Source organism: Xyrauchen texanus, chromosome 42 (assembly GCF_025860055.1).
Source record: "Xyrauchen texanus isolate HMW12.3.18 chromosome 42, RBS_HiC_50CHRs, whole genome shotgun sequence".
NCBI classification, from domain to species: Eukaryota; Metazoa; Chordata; class Actinopteri; order Cypriniformes; family Catostomidae; genus Xyrauchen; species Xyrauchen texanus.
In genome coordinates, this window is record NC_068317.1 from 29103238 (window position 1) to 29126018 (window position 22781).

Below are 22781 nucleotides of genomic sequence, written 5' to 3' on the forward strand. Positions count from 1 at the left end.
TATAATATAATATAATGTAAAGTAATATAATATAATATAATGTAATATAATATAATGTAATATTATGTAATGTAATATAATGTAATGTAATGTAAAGTAATATAATATAATGTAATATTATGTAATGTAATATAATATAATATAATGTAATATAATATAATGTAATATTATGTAATGTAATATAATGTAATGTAATGTAAAGTAATATAATATAATGTAATATTATGTAATATAATATAATATAATATAATGTAATAGTAATATAATATAATATAATATAATGTAAAGTAATATAATATAATGTAATATAATGTAAAGTAATGTAAAGTAATATAATATAATGTAATGTAATATGTAATATAATATAATATAATATAATGTAATGTAATATGTAATATAATATAATGTAATGTAATGTAATATAATGTAATGTAATGTAATATAATGTAATAGTAATGTAATGTATATGTAATATAATATAATATAATATAATGTAATGTAATATATGTAATATAATATAATGTAATGTAATATAATATAATATAATGTAATATATATGTAATATAATGTAATGTAATGTAATATAATGCAAAAGTAATGTAATGTAATATGTAATATAATATAATATAATATAATGTAATGTAATATGTAATATAATATAATATAATGTAATGTAATATAATATAATATAATGTAATGTAATATAATATAATATAATGTAATATTATGTAATATAATGTAATGTAATGTAATATAATGCAAAGTAATGTAATGTAATATGTAATATAATATCATATAATATAATATAATATAATGTAATGTAATGTAATATAATATAATATAATGTAATATGTAACCTTAATGACACTAATTCTCTTTAATGAGATTATCTCCTAAATTTAATTAAAGGAATATTCCAGTTAAGCTCATTCAACAGCATTTGTGGGGTAATGTTCATTACTACAAAAATATATTTTCACTCGTTCCTCCTTTTCTTTAAAAAAAGAAAATATCTTGGTCCCAGTGAGGCTCTTACATTGTAAGTTAATGTGAATTTAAGTGCTTTTATAAAATTATTATATGTGTTTAAACCCTCCAAAAATTGGTCCCATTCACTTCCATTGTAAGTGCCTCACTGTAACCTCCATTTGTGCTTTTTTAACCACACCTATCATTTCTAACGACAATTACTTTGTCTTCGGGATTACTTTTATACTGCCTTGTGGCAGCGGGGGCGTGGTCAAGTGCCCGTCCGGAGGGAGAGGAGCAGTAAGGGCACTTACACCTGAGCCAAATTATGATTAACACCTGTCTCTAATTACAGTGAGCACGGGGAGAGAGACATACACAGAGCAGCTGCATGTCATTCTCTCTCTCTCTTTAACCAACGTCACCGGCTGTTATCCCTCAGTGCGCCCCAATAAGGCTGATTGGGGACCGGGTGTGCGTTGTTCCAGCCCGGCCCCACCCTCCTCCGCTCTACATGCCTTTATGTGCTTTTTGGAGCTTCAAAGTTCAGGCCACCAATTTATTTGCATTCAATGGACTTGCAGAGCTGAAATCTTTGTGTTCAGCATAAGAAAGGTGATCTGAAGAATTCTAGGTGAATTTTTTGGGCAAGTTTACACTTTATGACAAGATATAAAGGCTTATGATAATTAAAACCACACTCCCAGACATAAAGTATGATGAATTGTATTGTAACTCATCAAGAATGTTAAGAGTGCAAATCATTTTCTCCTGGGCCAAAATTAAGGTGCAATTAGGAAATGTATTCAAATATAAGTATGTAGTGTAAGACTATACACATTTTGCATGTGGGAATATACTGGTTCACTTTAATAAAAATAGTTAACAATCACAGCTCTAACAATGTGATATATTCAAAGCCAGACTGTGAACTTAGTCTCAAGAGACACACAGACAAAGAGAAAGAGAGACAGGGAGAGAAGGAATGTGTGTAAGTGTTAGAGAAATCTCATTCACACCTTCACCTCAATCCCACGGTAAAGACTCAATATAAAAACCATCATGAATTTTTATCGGCATATTAAAGGGCCAGGCACACATGAGAGGTACAGTACGACGCTTTAAACACTTGAATAATGATGTCCCCAGTCATGCTTTCCATTCAAAACGGCCTCCTTAACTCGTTTGAAAGAATATTGCCACATAATGAAGTCACTGTCTCTGCATAATGCATCGCCGCGGCAACTGCGCCTCTCTCCAGCTAAATAGGATTAATATTAAAATTGACAGATCTGACATGTGACTGTTAAACTAACACTTCAGATCAAATGTGCGTAGGGAAGTGGATGCTCGTGCAAGGAAAGGAGGGTCATGTGAGGAAGTGGGCCATGAGAGTGACAGAGTTTGAATGGCTGAACTGTGGTATTATAGGAAATGTGTTTACCTTGTTTGTGTGAATCAGTACACAGCAAATTATATGCATACATGTTTATTAACAAGCGCTTTAACAACAAACAGCTAAATGATAGGAGACTTATAATATGTATTATAATACAATATAATATAATATAAAATTTAAGCAATATCACACTCACAACCGTGCTATATGTCACTACATCAGCACTGCTGTGATTCGGCCACAGGCCGAGTGCTGTAGGTAATCACAGCAGTGCTGATTTAGGGCCATATAGCACGATTGCGAGTGTGATATTGCTTATATACGACAGTTCAATGAACAAGTACATTTAAAAAAAATTGGAAAAACTCTGTACGGTCATAAAAACGAATATGTGCATGAATCCTATCAGAATCTGCGGTTGCTGGTTCAAAACAATGATGCGTCCAAGCCTTTGTTAGCAAATCAAAAAGTTCACTTCAGAAAAAGTATCACGGCTTGTGCTGTTTCAAACAAGTTATTGGATAAACAAGGATAGATGTGAGTGTGTGTGTATGTGTGTGCGTGTTTTTGTGATTTACGAGGACAATTTTGTAAGTTACAAACTGGTAAATACAAGGTTATTATGCTATAAATGTGATTTATGAGGACATTTCTAGTGTCCCCATAATTCAAATCGCTTAAAAATCATACTAAACAATGTTTTATTGAAAATGTAAAAATGCAGCAGGTTTTCTGTGAGGGTTAGGTTTAGGGGTTGTGTTAGGTTTAGAGGATAGAATCTATAGTTTGTACAGTATAAAAGTCATTATGTCTATGGAAAGTCCTCATAATGATAGGTAGACCAACATGTGTGTGTGTATGTGTGTGTGTGTGTGTGTGTGCGTGTGTGAGAGAGAGAGAGAGAGAGCGAGTGAGAGATGGAGCATGTGTGATCCCCTGTTGTCACTCCCAAGCAGAGATGCTGTCAGCCTTCTGAAAATCAGCTTACTCAGTTGGAAAATAGTGGTCCAAGCGAGGGTATTTCTCCCTATTTTGCGGTAGCCGGTGCACAAGAGTTGATCACTATAGAAACCGCAATGTCCTCCGCCATTTTAAACAGCACGCATTGTGTAATTAATCAGTCTGTTGTGTCTCTCAGCTGTGATGAGCCGCAATACTGAAGTTGTTCACTTAAAGCCATTTAAAGCTATTTCCTAGCTTTAGTAGTGTAGTAGTAGTAATACAAGCGATCACAATGAATAACAGATTCCCTTCACGTCGCCAACTGGCTCATATTACATACAAAATGATCTTTTGCCACCACCTGCTGGCTAACATATGTAATGTAAATAAAAAACATGTAAAAAAAGACAAGCAGTAGCTCTTAACACATATGCACTGCTCTTACACTTTAGTATAGAACAGCATGAACACAAACGGAGTGATACACACACACGCAGTGAAGCGTCAGAGTGCTGATGGAACCATCAGAGCTAATGGAACGTCTCTCGTCCAATCAGATTTCAGGAACAGAACTAACTGTTGTATATAATATAACATGATATATATATATATATATATATGATATAAGTAAGGAATAACGACGGAGAGGGGTGCTAGGGTGCTTTCCAAAGCAAGATTAATTATTTGTTTTGGAGTGCAAGGGCACTTTTAAACAGAATCTGAAATAAATGTAGGATATTATAGACATTGTTTGTTATTCTTTTCTGATGTGCTTATCCAGTGTCACTGTTTTAATTGGTTATTTTGTTGTGGAAGCCTGTACTGCTCTTTGTAATAACTAAAATAATTTGGCAAAGTGATATGAAACCATTATGCAGTCAAGAACTGGAACTACTTCATGCGTTTACTGAAAAATTATTGCACACATTATTGCAACTAGGATAAAGCATTCAACAGACCCATAATATAATATAATATAATATAATATGACACAATATATAATATAACATCATTTCATATAATATCAAATAATATCATATAATATAACATAATATATATTCATTAATAACATTTACCAATATTATTACACAGTAAAAATAAATGTCTGTAACCTAAAACATGCTTTATGTGGTGAAATCTTGAAACCAAGATAAAAATCGATCAAATAAATCCATAGTAAGAGTTATGGTGCAAACATTAAACTTTATATAATATAATTCATTTTTGCAGTTATTGCATTAAGGATACTCTAATCTCACCTTAAAGGAATGTTCCAGGTTCAATACAAGTTAAGCTCAATTGACAGCATTTGTGGCAGCATAATGTTGATTACCACACAAATTCATTTCAGCTTGACCCTCCTTTTCTTTAAAAAAATAGATAAATATTGAAGTCCTTTTTCTTTTCTTTTTTTTTACTATAAATCTCCACTTTCAAACAGCCCTCTTGAGTGCTCTTCACTCTGAAAAGTTCTTCTTCTTCTTTTGTTTTTGGTGAATTGTATTCTTCGTGCATACCTTGCACCTTCTGGGCAGGGAGGAGAATTTATAGTAAAAAAGGACTTCTGTTTCTCACCCACACATATCATATCGCTTCTGGAGGCATGGATTTAACCACTGGAGTGGTATGGATCACTTTTATGCTTTCATGCTGCCTTTATGTGCTTTTTGGAGCTTCAAAGTTCTGGCCACCATTCACTAGCATTGAATGGACCGGCAGAGTTGAGATATTTTTCTGAAAATCTTGGTATATGTTCAGCAGAAGAAAGAAAGTCGTTCACATCTGGAATGGCATGAGGGTGAATGTATGATGAGAGAGTTCAAAACATTTTGCTGAACAATTCCTTTAAGTCGTTAATCACTGAAAATCTAAACTTCTGCCATAGCTCTCAAATTGTTCAAGAATATGCATATTGAAACTTGGCATCACAAGGTGCATCTCGCCACGTTTGATATCAAAGATAGCAAACGCCATTGATCCTCATGTGTCTTGTAGCTTTATACACACAAGCTCTCTTTAGCACACAAGTTTGAAGCTTGACAGCATGCGATCACTATATGCTTTCACAGTATGGAAATGAGCTGCATGAACATTCTCCAAAACATCTTCTTTTGTGTTCCACCATGCAAGGACAAAAACAATAAAATCATAGAGTACCATAATGCATGAGGGTGAGTAAATGATTAAAGAATTTATATTTTTGTTCAATTGAACTTAAAACAACCCAACTTTTTCTTGTTTTGTGATGTATTGTATTGCATGCAGTCACCTGGACATTATGGCTACAAACCCAGCAGGACTTTACAAAACCACTAATCTTTACAAAATAGGGCAATCTGATATTGGACAAGGCCAGCTGCATCCTCTCATCTGGCTGTTTACAAATACCTGAAACCAGGCTTATTTGCATCCATGTCAAAGGATGAAACTGGCATGGGTCTTTTGTATAGATTTGCATCCTTTTTGCTACTATCCATAACCATATTTTCAGAACCCTGATCACACAAAAGAAGGTAAAGGCGTGGGATTGGGGGGTTTATTTAGGTTATTATATTTTTAAGGATTTGATGTGCCACGAGAGCTCTCTCCTGACAGTGTCTATCACAGAGTCAGCTAAAGACTTGTTGTGTCCGTTTGAGTGTGACATTTAAGCGAGAGGTGTGTGAAGGACCATAGACAGGTGGCGGAGGGGCCGGTCTCACCGGTGGAAATGTAAACACATGTGTTTACTCTTCTCTCTCTCTTTCTGTTTGCAGTTCTGCCTGACTGCATTGCTGAGGCTCCCAGGTAAGGCAGAGTTCACTACCCGCTTTTGAGTGTCAAGTCGTTCGTCTTTTTTTGACTCCCTTTGAGAATGTGTAAAAACTACATTTAAGAAATGTTCAGATTATCAACAGTGGCTCCAAACAAGTATTTGTACATTTCAGCTTATTTTAAATGTTTGAATAGTGCATTAGAGTGATATCTGCAAGCATTAAGATGATAAGATGCAAAAAAAAAATAAAGAAAAATTATTATTACTATTACATATGTGTGTGTGTGTGTGTGTGTGTGTGTATATGTATATATATATATATAGTTATAGTCTTTTTTTCCTTTCATTTATTATTACTATTACGTGTGTGTGTGTGTGTGTGTGTGTGTGTGTGTGTGTGTGTGTGTGTGTGTGTGTGTGTGTGTGTGAGCGTGTATTTATCACTTTGTGGGTACCAAATGTCCCCATAAGGATAGTAAAACCTGAAATTTTTGACCTTGTGGGGACATTTTGTCAGTCCCCATATGTGACATTTAAGCGAGAGGTGTGTGAAGGACACACACCTCTTGTGGGGACATTTTGTCGGTCCCCATGAGGAAAACAGCTTATAAATCATACTAAATTATGTTTTTTGAAAATGTAAAAATGCAGAATGTTTTCTGTGAGGGTTAGGTTTAGGGGTAGGGTTAGGTTTAGGGGATAGAATATAAAGTTTGTACAGTATAAAAACCATTATGTCTATGGAAAGTCCCCATAAAACATGGAAACACAACGTGTGTGTGTGTGTGTGTGTGTGTGTGTGTGTGTGTGTATGTATGTACAGTATGTATATATGTATATATATGTATATATATATATATATATATATATATATATATATATATATTAATTACTATTTTATTTATTTATTCTTTGACGTGCACCTTAGATCTTTTCTCTGAACTGACATTTTTGCATTTGATGTCCTAGCGGTGTAACTAGGTGCAGTTTAGCACATTAACTATGAACGAGTTCCACTAATGTTTGAGAACCAGAAAGAGTCCTAATAATTTTTTTGTTAATTTTGAGCTCTATGTCTATTATTTAAACATCAACAAACAACTTTTGGTGAAAAAAGAAAAGTTTGTGCAAAAGTGTGAAAAGTGTGCTTGTGCATCTTTCTTCAAAATAAATGTCACTTGTTTGAGATCCTGTCGTCTCATGCAATGAAATGTGTTTTTTTGTAGCTTAATTGTCTAAATACTTTTTTGGGCCACTGTACTTGATGTGAATAGTTACATTCCTGTTATTGCAAATTGAATGCATAATTTTCATGCAAGTAATTTTGTGTATATCACAAAACAGCGTTTTTATGATATAGAGCTAAAGCAAACATGTAACTCTCTGTATCATTCCTTATTATGCAGCGTAATAGCTGATAATAGCAACAGATTTCTCATTGAAAATAATGAGCCGGTTCGTTTTTGAGTGTTATGGACACTGTGTTCACACATAAGTTCACACATGAGGATCTGTGATCTGAATTTCTTTGTCACACCTTGAAAGAAATTTCAGATGTTGCTCTGATGAGCTTCGAAACAGACTCATTGCCTCAAAGCATTTAAAGTCAACATGAAACAGATTTCATCCCATTTTACTTCCATAATGTGACATTTTTCCAAATAAAATTAGATCAAACTTTAACTATAGCATATGCTGCTTCCATGGTTCCAGTTAGAGTCAAAAAGTGTCTCAGGCCACATCCACACTAATCCATCCAAATTTGAAACCTCTGTTTTCAGTTTCATAACATCATTTTCCAAGCATGCAGTGAAGGAGAGCCTCTGTCTTTCGGTGGACGAAAACGCAGTTCCGCTGTGGATGAGAGGCGTAAATGTAACATTTGTTGAAACAATGAATTCATTGTTGACTCCCCCAAATTACAATCCATTCAGGGCCATTACTAGTGGGGTGAAAGGTGGTAACGATTCTAGGGTCCCACAGATCCAGGGGTTCCCCCAACAAATGTGTTAGAAGTTTAAAGATTGGATTTCAACCAATCACAGACTCAGACACAAACAATTGAACAAAGTGTTTTGCATTTTTGATGTAATCCAGCCAATAAAATTACACCCCTCTTGATCAGTTTGCATCTCGTAGTGGGTAAAAAGCGGGTGGCTGTGGAAGGAGCCCGTGGGGCGCCAGTCAACAAGAGGAAATTGCTCCTTATGAAGCCCCGGCATTACAGTCCCAGCCCCTTCCCTAGCGAGGGGGATGGCAAGGAAGACCTGGCAAACGCTCAGGACAAAGACGCGCCCAGGAACACTGACACTCCAGCAGGTAGACAGATGTCCTGTTGTTTTGTCTGTTTTGATGAACAATTGACGCTGAATTTTAAACTACCATCTGTTGCATTCATATATTTGTTTCCCTCCTCCTCCATCTCCATCTCCTCTCCCCCTCCTTTGGTCCCTCAATCAGTCCACCATGTTTGTCTATCACATATCACAGCTGATCTGTCCATACTTTCCTGTTCTGCCACTTTTTGCTGTTGTCTTTCCGCCGGCGTCCAGATTAAGCAGATTTCCTCCGCTTGCATCGCAGCTTGTATGTTACTTCTTTGGATTAAGACTCGCTGCCGTTAAAGTAGCTGCAGCCTGGTTGATTATGCAGCCTGCAAAAAGTGCTTTTTTATAAGCAAGTGTGGTTGCTTGCATAATTATGCAAATAAAGCAACTGAGAATAGAATGTACCAAATGATATTGTTCCTCGTTGACAAAAGCGAGCGATCACATCCTCCAACAACAAAACATTTTTGGCAACGGTGGAAACGGAAACTTTAAAGTTGATATTACGCTTTAAAGCAGTCACTTTCCTGTGAAAATAAAATGTTGCTATTTCCTAATGAATCAAATTATGAGCATGTTGGAAACTATACCCATGCTTTACATGTGTACCTCCACACCCCTATAATCTGCACTTATTTGGAATATTTTTAACGATGTAACCAAGCAACTAACGTAATTGTCCCTTTCGAAAGCTTTTGTTAGACCATCGCACGCAGCTCAAATATACATAATTAGGCATAATGTGCACGGCTCATTATTGGACACATGTGGGTAGTTAAATAGACAACAGAAAAGCTCAATAAATTGAAAAGGATCATTGGAAACTGAATGTATTTGTTTCCCTGCATCCATATTATCCACAACAATCATAACCTTGTTTTTTAATTGTGGAATGATTAAGGAAATCTTGTTTGTCATATTTCCCTGCAGTCTTGCATCATGTTTACTTGCCAAAGAGCTATTGGAAAATGTATATGCCTTGAGGAGCTACTTAAAAAAGAAAGAAAGAAAGAAATAGGGTTTAACGGACATTTCAAACAAGACTAGGAGTGGATGGGGACTGGGACCGAAGCAAAGGAAAGTGACAAAATGAATGGATCTGGATGGGGATTGATGGGGAATTTCATGACAAAATGAAACTAAAAAACAAGAGGAATGAAATGGGTGTAAGGCTTCCCTTTGTGCTGTTCTGTGCGTGTGTGCGTGTGTGTGTGTGTGTGTGTGTGTGTGTGAGACTCCAGCCAAGCTTCTGGTCTCCATACACACAATGGTAATGGCTATTCTGGAGTATAAACCATTCACCTGTTCCAAAACACAAACCATTCTCTGCATCCAAGCATTTCGCCCTTGTTCGCTCCAGTCTTTTTTTTTTTTTTTCACTGTTCTGTTCTGTTTTTTTTTTGTTTTTTTTGGTGAGGCCTGTGGCTCCATCTGGATAGCAGAGAACTCCTAATCGCCTGCACTGTTAATTGTGTCTTAGCATAACTGGCGAACTTTTCATCTGCGCTGGACAGGATTGCAATTTCACACTTGGAATTCAAACTGCTGACAAAAGTGACAAAAATAAGGAAAATCAGCTACTTTTAAGTGTTTTTGCTGAGGAATATGCTGGGATTTGGTTTATGCATACAGAAGCTTAATTACCCCGCTTCATTAGTTTTTTTACTATAGGAAAGAAAACATACAATATCGCAAAATTATATTAAATGGAGAGCAACTGGAGACTTTTGCCCAAAACATTTTTCTGTCAATAACAACTAACCCTCAAGTTGTTCCAAACCCTTATGACTCTCTTTCTTCTATGGGGCACAAAAGGAGATATTAGGTAGAATGTTAGTCACAATTCACTTTTATTTTATGGAGAAAATATGCAATGAAAGTGAATGGTGACTGAGGCTGTCAGCCCTTAAAATTCCTTTTTTGTTGTACAGATGGAAGTATAATGACCGAATTTGGATTTTAATTGAACTATCATGCTTCCCATATATAGAGTACAAGACCCCAGTTTCAGAACAGATCTCTACAATATTTCAAATTGTGGTCCGATTGACCAAAATACCAGTCAGAGATTTTAATGTGAAATATTCTCACTAAATTCAACCAAGACCAAATTATCTGAGCTAGGCCATTTACATTAAATACATATTCAAGGTTTAATACAAGTTAAGCTCAATTGACAGCATTTATTAATAACAATAATAATAATAACGTTTATTTTATATAGCGCCTTTCATCAAACTCAAGGTCGCTTTACAGGATGAGAGTAAGCGCAAAGTAAAAAAAAACAACATTTTAACCGGTTGAAGAATCAGAGAAGCATAGGTCAAGAGATATGTTTTGAGATCGATTTTGAAATCATGTATGGAGGTGAGATCATGGAGGGTCTGTGGAATAGAGTGCCAAAGTGAAGGGGCAAGTGTGCAAAAAGCCCTACCACCTAGTGAGGTCAGTTTGCAATGTGGAATGAATAGTAGGTCCAAATCAGAGGACCTGAGTGAGCGGGATGGGGTGTAGTGGCAGATGAGATCAGTGATGTATAAGGGGGCAAGACCATGTATAGCTTTGAATGTTGTAAGGTGAATTTTGTATTGATACGATAGGAGACAGGCAGCCAGTGTAGCCTACAAAGTATGGGAGTTATGTGAGGGGATTTCTTTGAGTATGTGAGAACCATAGCTGCTGAATTCTGGATGTATAGAAGGCCAGAAAAGAAGGCATTACAATAGTTATGTCGAGAATTAATAAAGGCATGAACAAGAGTTTCTGCATCTCTGGTGCTAAGAATGAGGCAGAGTTGCGCAATGTTACAGAGATGATAGAAAGCAGTTTTTGTGAGAGAGATGTGTGTGTGGAAAGAGAGTGTGGGGTCAGTGTGAATGCCAAGATTACGAACAATAGCGGAGGATCTGACCAGGGCATCATTTATATCAACTAACTGATCAGGGAGACGAGATAAAACACTTGGAGACCCAATTATCAATGCATTAGTTTTATCAGTGTTGAGTTTTAGAAAGTTACTGGTCATCCATGAGTTGATGTCCTTAATACATTCAGATAGGGAACTTGTGGGGAAGGGGGCAGTGTGCTTAGAGCTGATATAAAGTTGAGTGTCATCAGCATAGCAGTGAAAGTTGAGGCCATGATGGCGAATGATGTGAACTAGGGGAAGCATATAGATGATGAAGAGCAATGGACCAAGTACAGAACCCTGGGGGACACCTTGAGAAACAGTAAAGTAAAGTAGATTTAAACTGATGTATAGAAATGTAGTGTTGGTGGCCAGAGAGATAAGAAATTAACTAGGGCAGAGCAGTGTCTGAGATGCCATTTGTGGCATAATGTTGATTACCAGAAAAATATATTTAGATTCATCACTCCTTTTCTTTAAAAAAAAAGAAACAAATATCGAGGTCACAGTGAGGCATTTACAATGGAAGTCAATGGAGCCAATTTTTGGAGGGCTTAAAGGCAAAAATGTGAATTCTATAATTTTATAAAAGGACTTACATTAATTATGTTGTTGTAAAGTTGTTTAAATGGTTGTTTTTGTGGGATTACAAGGTTTATGGTGTTATGTCGTCATGACAACAAAGTTGTAAAACTGGATATAACTTTACACAGAAAAGGTTAGTAAGTGGCTTTATCAAAATGCAATCATGTTATTGTTAACATCTTGTGACTATACTTTTGAAACAATGAGTATTTTGATGTTTACATGAAAGAGCAAACTCTGAGCTGTATAGTAAATCTGAGCTCTGTTATAGTAACATTCAAAACTTATACAATTGTGTGCCATTCCAAAAATAAAAACGGACAAGGTTAACCACCCGTCCCTCATACAGCAAGCACAAAAACTATAATTATCAGCACAAACAGAATCAAAATTGAGTTTCCATGCAAGCATTGTGCCCTTGTATTTGTACAGTGCCAATGCGACATTATGCTCAAGTTTGGCATGGTGTGAGCGAATCAGAAAGTGCACTCTAACCCCTCAAAGCCTGGTTTCCATTTTTGGCAAGCAGCGGGTGAGATTGTAAATGCCACTGAGCTCTATATCCCCCATTTAGGGATGTTTTTTGTGGGGATTAAAAGCAGAAATACTTTATACGCTCTTTAAGACTAGCAACTGTTTGGTAAGGCAGAATGATCCCATTAGAAGCTCCTGAAACCGCATGTGGTGGCAGCCAAAATGCTCTAATATCTAATCAACTCAGCAGTTGCATATGGTTTGGAGTGTGGCGTATAAGGCCCTGTAAGAGGATAGATGTATCTTGTACTTATTATGTATTTTGAACTTTAAACCCTGGTACCCAAAGAGCTTTAACCTCAGTGGGTAAGTTTTAGCGAGATCAGTATGGGATTGTAAATCGGTCCAGCTGACAGTTTTCTATTGTTAATCATTGACTCAATTACTTAATGTAATCGGGTCTGTTATGATTCCAAAAAGTCATTTAAAGGTGATTTTAAGGGATAAAAGGTCTTAGATCTGTCTGATCCTTTAAAAAAGGAATTATTCACTATATAAACCAGTCAAAAAGTCAATAAGCTTTATGGATTTCTTTTTAAATGTAGTAGTGTAGTACAGCATATCATGTTTCTTTTATGATTGGCATTTATATCTTTATATTACAGTATGTATTCTTACTTTGATCCAATATGGATGAGCAGTTGGATGTGAGGACATTCTTTGTTTTCATTATGTTTAAACATTTTTGCAGTGCCAGTTTGAAATGCAGTTATGAAACGTGAACAAATGTACAGTTAAATTATACATTTTTTATTTTTGGGTTTCATGCATTTACTCGTGTTTATGAATTATCTCATATATAGTGTAAATTTGTAAGGAAATTAGATTCATTAGAAAGAGATGATGATAACTAAAATATCCTTGTCCATAGAGTACATGTCCTCAACCTGCCTAAATATTGAAAAAAAATTATATATATATATATATATATATCAGCAGGCTACTTATGAAATTTCAACATTTATGAAAATTATACATTTCTGCACTCCTCTCCTGACCAAAATTAGCATACCCCATTGATATCTCAATGTGTCAAAAATCACACAATTTTTTCCCACTTCCACTACCAACCTCAATAAAATTTTGCAGAACTTGAAAACAGTCTGTAAATATAATCTCAATTGTCCTCAATTACTTAATGTGTTTTTTACTGAGGGGAATCTTTTTTTAGTTTTTTTGTTTCCACTCTATCAAAGCATAAAAAAATGTTCTTTTCAACATCTGTGATGATCTCATTGGTCAGTAATGTCTCACAACTTTCTCTTTCTCCTTTGTCTCAGATGAGTACCTTAATGGTGGTGATGTCCTGGAAGACACTATCTATCACAATGCAAAGTCCCACCACTTGTCATGGTCGGAACAAACAAGCGAGGGTTCACCAGACCTGGTGGCTCAAATGTCTGAACACCAAAACGAGCAAGAGGAGGAACAGAGCCTAGACTTTGAAAACAACCAGGAGGACATCAGAGCCGGTTATCACCTGTCCTCAGACCAAGCTGTAGAGGAGTGGAGCAGTCCTCCATCTCTAACTAAGGTCAACGGCATCCATCACAGTCCCAGTCCACCTGCAGAAGACACCCTTATAAAGAGACTCCGATTAGGGCACCAAATCCATGAAGATGCCCTTTCTTTGTACATTAACAAAAACAATACAGGATCTATGATGGAGGTGTTTGGTTTTTCGAGGGAGTTCAGCGATAGTGAGGAGGAGCTCCAGACGCCCAGGATGGAGGAGCGAGGAGGTGTTTGGGGTCCAGGTCTAGTGGCCAGGCATTTGGAACTGGACAGGGCCCGACTGAACCTCAGTCTTCTAGAGCAGGCCATGGTGCTACAGTCTGAACATAGACAGGTCCTCCACAGTGCCTACAAAGACATGGACCGCTTTCTCTTGGAGCAGATGAACCATGAAAGGAGGCAGCAGAAGATGCTGGAGATGGACAACAGAACTCTGTACCACAGCAGCAAAGGTGAGATTCACTAGAGCTTTGGTGCTGCTTCACTGCAGTTTCACTAGAGATTCTTCACAGATTTATTACAGTTTTAGTTCAGGCTCTAAACAGTATGTTTAATTCCAAATGTACTACAGCTTCACCACAGCTTCAGTACAAAATCATCACAGGTTTACTGCAGATTCATCCTAAAATAACTATTAATGACAGATTAATTACAGTTCTCTTACGAGAGGTTCTCTCGTACTGTGTAAGCTAGCTTACGCTACGGGAAAGATTCATCTTTTCTGAGATATTGAAGCCAAAAAATTATCCTTAATTTTGTATCCATTGTCAACGCAGTGCGGCAGCTGCAGACCTTGAGCTAGCGAGCTCATTGGTTGCTCTGCGGCAACTGCTGCAGCCTATAGACGAGCTTGGGCGAACTCGCATCCAATGAGAGGCGTCCGCGCGCTCACTGCATCAAAGCCCGCCAAAAAGGGCATGACTAGAGTGCATATAAGCGTAGTGCGTAGGCTGGAACCCTGATTTTCATCTCTTCAGCGAAGCTCTTCGCATCACTGAACCGGAAGCCGCGTCGCCGTTCGAGGGGCATCAAGCAAGCGTGGACAGCGCTCGAAGAAGCCGGCCGTCTTCGCCACCTTCAGCCGTCCTGCGAGCTACGCCATCCAGCGACGTATCCTTTTTAAAAGCAAGCTAGTTTTTAAAGAACTTCACAAAAGAGTACGAGCGTCTTTTTTAAGATGCCTCGCTCCACTTGCGCCTCATGACACGCTCCTCTCAGCACCGGAGACCGCCACATCATCTGCGCTCTCTGCCTGGGACTGGGGCATGCAGAGCTCGCCCGCCAAGGCGGATGCGATCTCTGCGAGGAGCTGCCGATGTCGACCCTGCGGGCTCGACTCGAGCGCTCAGGACCGAAGCCGCCGCGCCGCCTTCCGTTCAGCCGCGCAGAAAAAAGCGCCACTCTCAAAGGCTGCCGGAAACAGTGGTAGAAGCGACTGCCTCGCCGGAGCCCATCCCCACCCACCCGGGACGCGCAGTTGCCGCCGAGCGGCTGCTCTGCTGCCATCTCGGAGGAAGAAGCGGAGGATAAGGGCTGTTCCATCATGGCTTCAGACAGCGAGGAGTGGTCAGGCTCACACGCCTCCTCCTCGGCCCAGGAATCCAGCAGGACCCACGCCGGAGTCGAAGGGGAACAAACACGCCTCCTCACACAGGCCGTCGACCGCCTCTGGCTCGAGTGGTCACCGCCCCTTGAGCAGGCACCCAACAGACTTGACGGCTGCTTTCTACAGAGCCGCCGCCACGCAGCACCCGCTACCCGAGCCGCTCCCTTCCTGCCGGAACTCCACGCCGAGCTTTCCAAATCATGGAACGCCTTTCTCGCCAGGGTCCGATCCCACGCCTCCACCTCTCTTGCTTCGGTGGACGGCGCCACTGAGAAGGGCTACGCTTCCATCCCTCCGGTCGAGGATGCGGTAGCAGCACACCTTTGCCCGCCCTCCGCGAGATGGCGGTCTAAACCAGTGCTCCCGTCTAAGGCCTGCAGAACAACTTCCGCCTGTGTTGGCCGCGCCTATTCCGCCGCCGCCAAGCTGCATCTGCTCTGCACTCTATGGCCATCCTACAGATCCTCCAAGCGGACCTTCTGCGGGAGTGGGATGAGGAAAGCAGGCATCCAGAGGCGGTTGCAGACATACGGAGTGCTACGGACCTCGCCCTCCGCGCTACCAAAGCTGCAGCCCAAGCTATAGGGAAGTGCATGGCCGCGCTGACTGTGACCGAGAGACATCTGTGGCTAACGCTAGCCGACATGGGAGAAGCAGAGCGCTCTACGTTCCTCAACGCACCGCCTCTCCATCCGGTCTCTTCGGCTCCGCGGTGAGTGGTATCACTGACCGGTTTTCAGAGGTCCAAAAGCCACACAAGCCATGAATCTCTTTCTGCCTCATCGCGCTAGCTCCTCTGCAGGCCGCCCACGTGAGCCTCCTGCACGAGCCTCTTCACAGCGCCCAGCTCAACAAAGCCAGACTTCTCAGCGCCGACAGGGCAGCCGCCCTCGATCGCGCTCAGACAGCCGCCGCGAGACCGCCGCCTCAGCGGGCCTCGGACTAGAATTGCGCTGAAACCTGAACAACCGAAGTCCTCCTAGCTTTGTTGACAAAACGACGGATCAGTCCCGCTGTGGCCGGACCAGCGTCAAAGCTTCGCCCCCTGTCAGTCCCCTTCCTTCAGGCTACTACAGTGTTAGATTCAGCAGCCAACAAGCCGGTGATAATGCCCGCTTGCCTGCGCTCAAACACTGTTTTCACGGCGACCCAAATAAACCTGGTAAAGAGCAAGCATGCCATATGTGTAGAAAATGTGCCCACAACCCAGTGTTCACCTCTACACACAAGCATTACACATCCCGTGTCCATACCAGAGAGCAAACATGTCTTATGTGTAGAAAATGTGCCCACAATCCAGTGTTCACCCCTACACACAAGCATTACACATCCCGTGGGCTCTATCACGGCACACTCACATAAAGCGGTTACTGAACCGCCGAGTGTTAGGGTTAATAAACGCACCCACCTAATCCGCAGCGCGTGCCCATTCTCTGGCCGCTCTGTTACACGACCAGCCTTATGTGTAGAAAATGTGCCCACAATCCAGTGTTCACCTCTACACACAAGCATTACACGCTCCGTGTCCCCATCAGAGCACACTCAAAAGCGGTTACTGAACCACTCGAGTGTTAGAGTCAATAAATGCGCTCACCGAATACGTGCGCGCGCCCATTCTCTGCCCGCTCTGTCACACGGCCAGCAAACACATCTCTGTATGTAAGTCCCGTGCCCGTGACTATGCTTGCGTATCACTTAACAGACATGACTCTTTCCCCATTCACCTCAATCGGGAAGTCACTCACAGAACAGCCTGTCCATGCTGTCTGAGAGCAGTCCAGCATAAGCACAGTAAGCGGCCACACATTCTGTTCAGCTGCTGTGTGCGGCAATCAGAGCGATTTGGCCACTCACCCTCTAACATTACGCTTCAAAGCGTGGGAAGATATTCCAGGGATATCCGAATTGGTGTTAAGCACAATAAAACAGGGCTATTTGCTACAGTTCGATCGCCGTCCTCCTCGCTTCAGAGCGCGGCTCGAAACTACTGTGAACACGGAAGCAGCGTGCATGCTTCGTTCAGAAATAGCAAACCTTCTGTGCAAAAGGGCCATAGAGAGAGTGCCGCCTCCCCTGAGCGAGTCGGGGTTTTACAGCCGTTATTTTCTTGTCCCCAAGAAAGACGGCGGCCTCAGACCGATATTAGATCTCAGGGTTTTGAACAAAGCGCTTGCAAAAAGACCGTTCAAAATGCTTACAACCAGGACTGGCCCAACCGCCCGCTTTACGCCTTCCCTCCCGTCTCGCTATTGCCACAGGTAATGCAGAGGATCAGGGAAACGCGCCACTCGGTGCTCCTCATAGCCCCGCGCTGGAAGAATAAAACATGGTTCCCGGAGCTTACGCAGCTGTCACTGACAGTGCCGTGGCCCATCCCAGTGAGAGCAGATCTCCTCTCGCAAGCTCGCGGAACGATCTGGCATCCCCACCCAGAGCGCTGGGCGCTATCAACGACTACCCGTCGCTTTGCCAGAAGGAGTAATAAACACCATCATACACGCTAGAGCCCCCTCCACGAGAAGACTCTATGCGTCAAAATGGTCTGTGTTTTCAAAATGGTGCACCGACAGAGACCTGGACCCACGGACATGTGGGGTGTTGCCGCTGCTCGTGTTTTTACAAGAGCTGCTGGATAAGGGCAGATCCCCATCCACGCTCAAAGTGTACGTGGCGGCCGTCGCGGCGTTCGCTGAACCCCTGCACGGCCAGTCACAGGGTAAAAACGAGCTGGTCATCCGCTTCCTCAGGGGAGCTAGAAGGATGAACCCTCCGTGCCCCCCATCGGTTCCTATCTGGGACCTTTCTATAGTTCTCGAAGCTATGAAAGCCCCCCTTTCGAACCGCTTCAATCCGTGGATGTGAAACACCTCTCACTTAGAACCGTTTTTCTAACTGCCCTATCATCAGTTAAACGGGTGGGAGACCTTCACGCGCTATCTGTCAGCGCTGCGTGTCTTGAGTTTGGACCAAGTGACTCCAAGGTCATTTTAAAGCCTAGACACGGCTACGTCCCCAAGGTGGTCGGTACTCCTTTCAGAGCACAGATCATTTCCTTGTCGGCGCTACCAGCATCTGATAGCGAACGCGACGCCAATCTCCTTTGCCCAGTCAGAGCACTGAGATTGTATACTGCGCACTCCGCATCTTTCAGAAGCTCCGAGCAGCTTTTCGTTTCGTTCGGAGGGCGCACCAAAGGTCTCACCGCCTCGAAACAGACACTGTCCAGATGGATAGTGGACGCTATTGCTGCCGCGTACGCGTCAAAAGACCTACCATGCCCGCTAGGCATTAAGGCTCACTCCACTAGAGGCATGGCCTCCTCGTGGGCATGGTCCAGCGGGATTTCCATTCACGACATATGTGTGGCAGCGGGCTGGGCTTCCCCCTCCACCTTTGTCAGATTTTACAATCTGGAAGTACCCGCTCTGCAGGCTAAACTGCTAGCGGTTTAATACGCTACAGCTCCCCTGGTGAGCTGCATTAATGGGACACAGTCCACACAGACCGGCACCGCCGCTCTGTCTATGTGCTTATGTACTACACACACACTGGCCCGCACTCTTGCCGGCCAAATATTAATTCCCCACTCACAAGGGCTCCCCGGGTCCCCCTTAATTCCCTGGGGCTCATGCAGTGGATGCTTGGCGCGCACGGCGTTGACAAAGGGTTCCCGTGAGCGTAAGCTAGCTTACGCAATACGAGAGAACCTCTCGTAAGAGAACGAATCGGTTACTAACGTAACCTCGGTTCTCTCTAGATGAGGGAACGAGTAATGCGTAACCGGCCGTGCTCGCGCCACGAGCGATTTTTCGCTTCATTCAATGAAAACCAGAGTTCCAGCATACGAACTACGCTTATATGCATTCTAGTCACGCCCTTTTTGGCGGGCTTTGATGCAGTGAGCGCGCGGACGCCTCTCATTGGATGCGAGTTCGCCCAAGCTCGTCTATAGGCTGCAGCAGTTGCCGCAGAGCAACCAATGAGCTCGCTAGCTAGCCCGCTCAAGGTCTGCAGCTGCCGCACTGCGTTGACAATGGATACAAAATTAAGGATAATTTTTTGGCTTCAATATCTCAGAAAAGATGAATCTTTCCCGTAGCGTAAGCTAGCTTACGCAATACTCGTTCCCTCATCTAGAGAGAACCGAGGTTACGTTAGTAACCGATTCATTTACTACATATTCACTACAGTTTCACTGCAGCTTCATTCCAAAATCTCTACAGATTCATTACAGTTTCAATACAGATTCACTAGTTTCACGACAGTTTCACGACAGTTTCACCACAGATTCACAACAGATTTACTAATGTTTAATTATAGATTCACTACAGTTTCACAACAGATTCACTACAGTTTCACAACAGATTTACTAATGTTTAATTACAGATTCACTGCAGTTTCACAACAGATTCATTACAGTTTCACAACAGATTCACTGCAGTTTCACAACAGATTCATTACAGTTTCACAACAGATTCACTGCAGTTTCACAACAGATTCATTACAGTTTCACAACAGATTTACTAATGTTTAATTACAGATTCACTACAGTTTCACAATAGATTCACTACAGTTTCACAACAGATTCACTACAGATTCACAACAGATTTACTAATGTTTAATTACAGATTCACTGCAGTTTCACAACAGATTCATTACAGTTTCACAACAGATTTACTAATGTTTAATTACAGATTCACTACAGTTTCACAACAGATTCACTACAGTTTCACAACAGATTCACTGCAGTTTCACAACAGATTCATTACAGTTTCACAACAGATTTACTAATGTTTAATTACAGATTCACTGCAGTTTCACAACAGATTCATTAGTTTCACAACAGATTTACTAATGTTTAAATACAGATTCACTACAGTTTCACAACAGATTCACTGCAGTTTCACAACAGATTCACTACAGTTTCACAACAGATTTACTAATGTTTAATTACAGATTCACTACAGTTTCACAACAGATTTACTAATGTTTAATTACAGATTCACTACAGTTTCACAACAGATTTACTAATGTTTAATTACAGATTCACTACAGTTTCACAACAGATTCACTGCAGTTTCACGACAGATTCACTACAGATTCACAACAGATTTACTAATGTTTAATTACAGATTCACTGTAGTTTCACAACAGATTCACTACAGTTTCACAACAGATTCACTGCAGTTTCACAACAGATTCACTACAGTTTCACAACAGATTCACTGCAGTTTCACAACAGATTCATTACAGTTTCACAACAGATTTACTAATGTTTAATTACAGATTAACTACAGTTTCACAACAGATTCGCTACAGATTCACAACAGATTTACTAATGTTTAATTACAGATTCACTACAGTTTCACGACAGATTCGCTACAGATTCACAACAGATTTACTAATGTTTAATTACAGATTCACAGCAGTTTCACAACAGATTCATTACAGTTTCACAACAGATTTACTAATGTTTAATTACAGATTCACTACAGTTTCACAACAGATTTACTTATGTTTAATTACAGATTCACTACAGTTTCACAACAGATTCACTACAGTTTCACGACAGATTCACTACAGATTCACAACAGATTTACTAATGTTTAATTACAGATTCACTACAGTTTCACAACAGATTCACTGCAGTTTCACAACAGATTCATTACAGTTTCACAACAGATTTACTAATGTTTAAATACAGATTCACTACAGTTTCACAACAGATTCACTACAGTTTCACAACAGATTCACTGCAGTTTCACTGCAGATTTACTATGTTTAAATACAGATTCACTACAGTTTCACAACAGATTCACTACAGTTTCACAACAGATTCACTGCAGTTTCACATCAGATTCATTACAGTTTCACAACAGTTTCACTACAGTTTCACAACAGATTCATTACATTTTCACTACAGTTTCACAACAGATTCATTACATTTTCACTACAGTTTCACAACAGTTTCACATCAGATTCACTACAGTTTCACAACAGATTCACTACAGTTTCACAACAGATTCATTACAGTTTCACAACAGTTTCACTACAGTTTCACATCAGATTCACTACAGATTCATTACATTTTCACAACAGTTTCACATCAGATTCACTACAGATTCACTACAGATTCACTACAGTTTCACTACATTTTCACTACAGTTTCACAACAGTTTCACTACAGTTTCACATCAGATTCACTACAGATTCATTACATTTTCACAACAGTTTCACATCAGATTCACTACAGTTTCACAACAGATTCACTACAGTTTCACAACAGATTCATTACAGTTTCACAACAGTTTCACTACAGTTTCACAACAGATTCATTACATTTCACATCAGATTCACTACAGATTCACAACAGATTCATTACAATTTCACTACAGATTAACAACAGATTCACTACAGATTCACTAGTTTCACAACAGATTCACTAACAGATTCATTACAGTTTCACTACAGATTCACAACAGATTCACTACAGTTTCACAACAGATTGACTACAGATTCATTACAGTTTCAAAACAGATTCACAACAGATTCACTACAGATTCACTACAGTTCCACAACAGTTTCACAACAGATTCACTACAGATTCACTACAGATTCATTACAGTTTCACAACAGATTCACTACAGATTCATTACAGTTTCACAACAGTTTCACTACAGTTTCACAACAGATTCACTACAGTTTCACAACAGATTCACTACAGATTCACTACAGATTCACAACAGATTCACTACAGTTTCACTACAGATTAATTACAGTTTCACAACAGTTTCACTACAGAGTCACATCAGATTCACTAGTTTCACAACAGATAAAATACAGATTCACATCAGATTCATTACATTTTCACTACAGATTCACTACAGTTTCACAACAGATAAACTACAGATTCACATCACATTCATTACGTTTTCACTACAGATTCACTACAGTTTCACTACAGAATAACTACAGATTCACTACAGATTCATTACAATTTCACTACAGATTAACAACAGATTCACTACAGATTCACTAGTTTCACAACAGATTCACAACAGATTCACTACAGATTCATTACAGTTTCAATACAGATTCACAACAGATTCACTACAGTTTCACAACAGTTTCACTACAGTTTCACAACAGATTCACTACAGATTCATTACAGTTTCAAAACAGATTCACTACAGATTCATTACAGTTTCACAACAGTTTCACTACAGTTTCACAACAGATTC

The 22781-nt window shown here is 40.1% G+C and overlaps 1 protein-coding gene across 2 annotated transcripts in view; it reads left to right on the forward strand.

Annotated features, from left to right (window-relative positions):
• The window catches only part of LOC127634774 (suppression of tumorigenicity 18 protein-like), a 65636-nt gene that overhangs the window by 18060 nt on the left and 24795 nt on the right, over nucleotides 1-22781 (forward strand). For both annotated transcript variants that reach the window (XM_052114452.1, XM_052114454.1), the window contains exons 4-6: nucleotides 6067-6097; nucleotides 8191-8384; nucleotides 13700-14386. In XM_052114452.1, the coding sequence (XP_051970412.1) occupies nucleotides 6067-6097; nucleotides 8191-8384; nucleotides 13700-14386 (912 nt within the window). The remainder of the gene's footprint in view (nucleotides 1-6066; nucleotides 6098-8190; nucleotides 8385-13699; nucleotides 14387-22781) is intronic.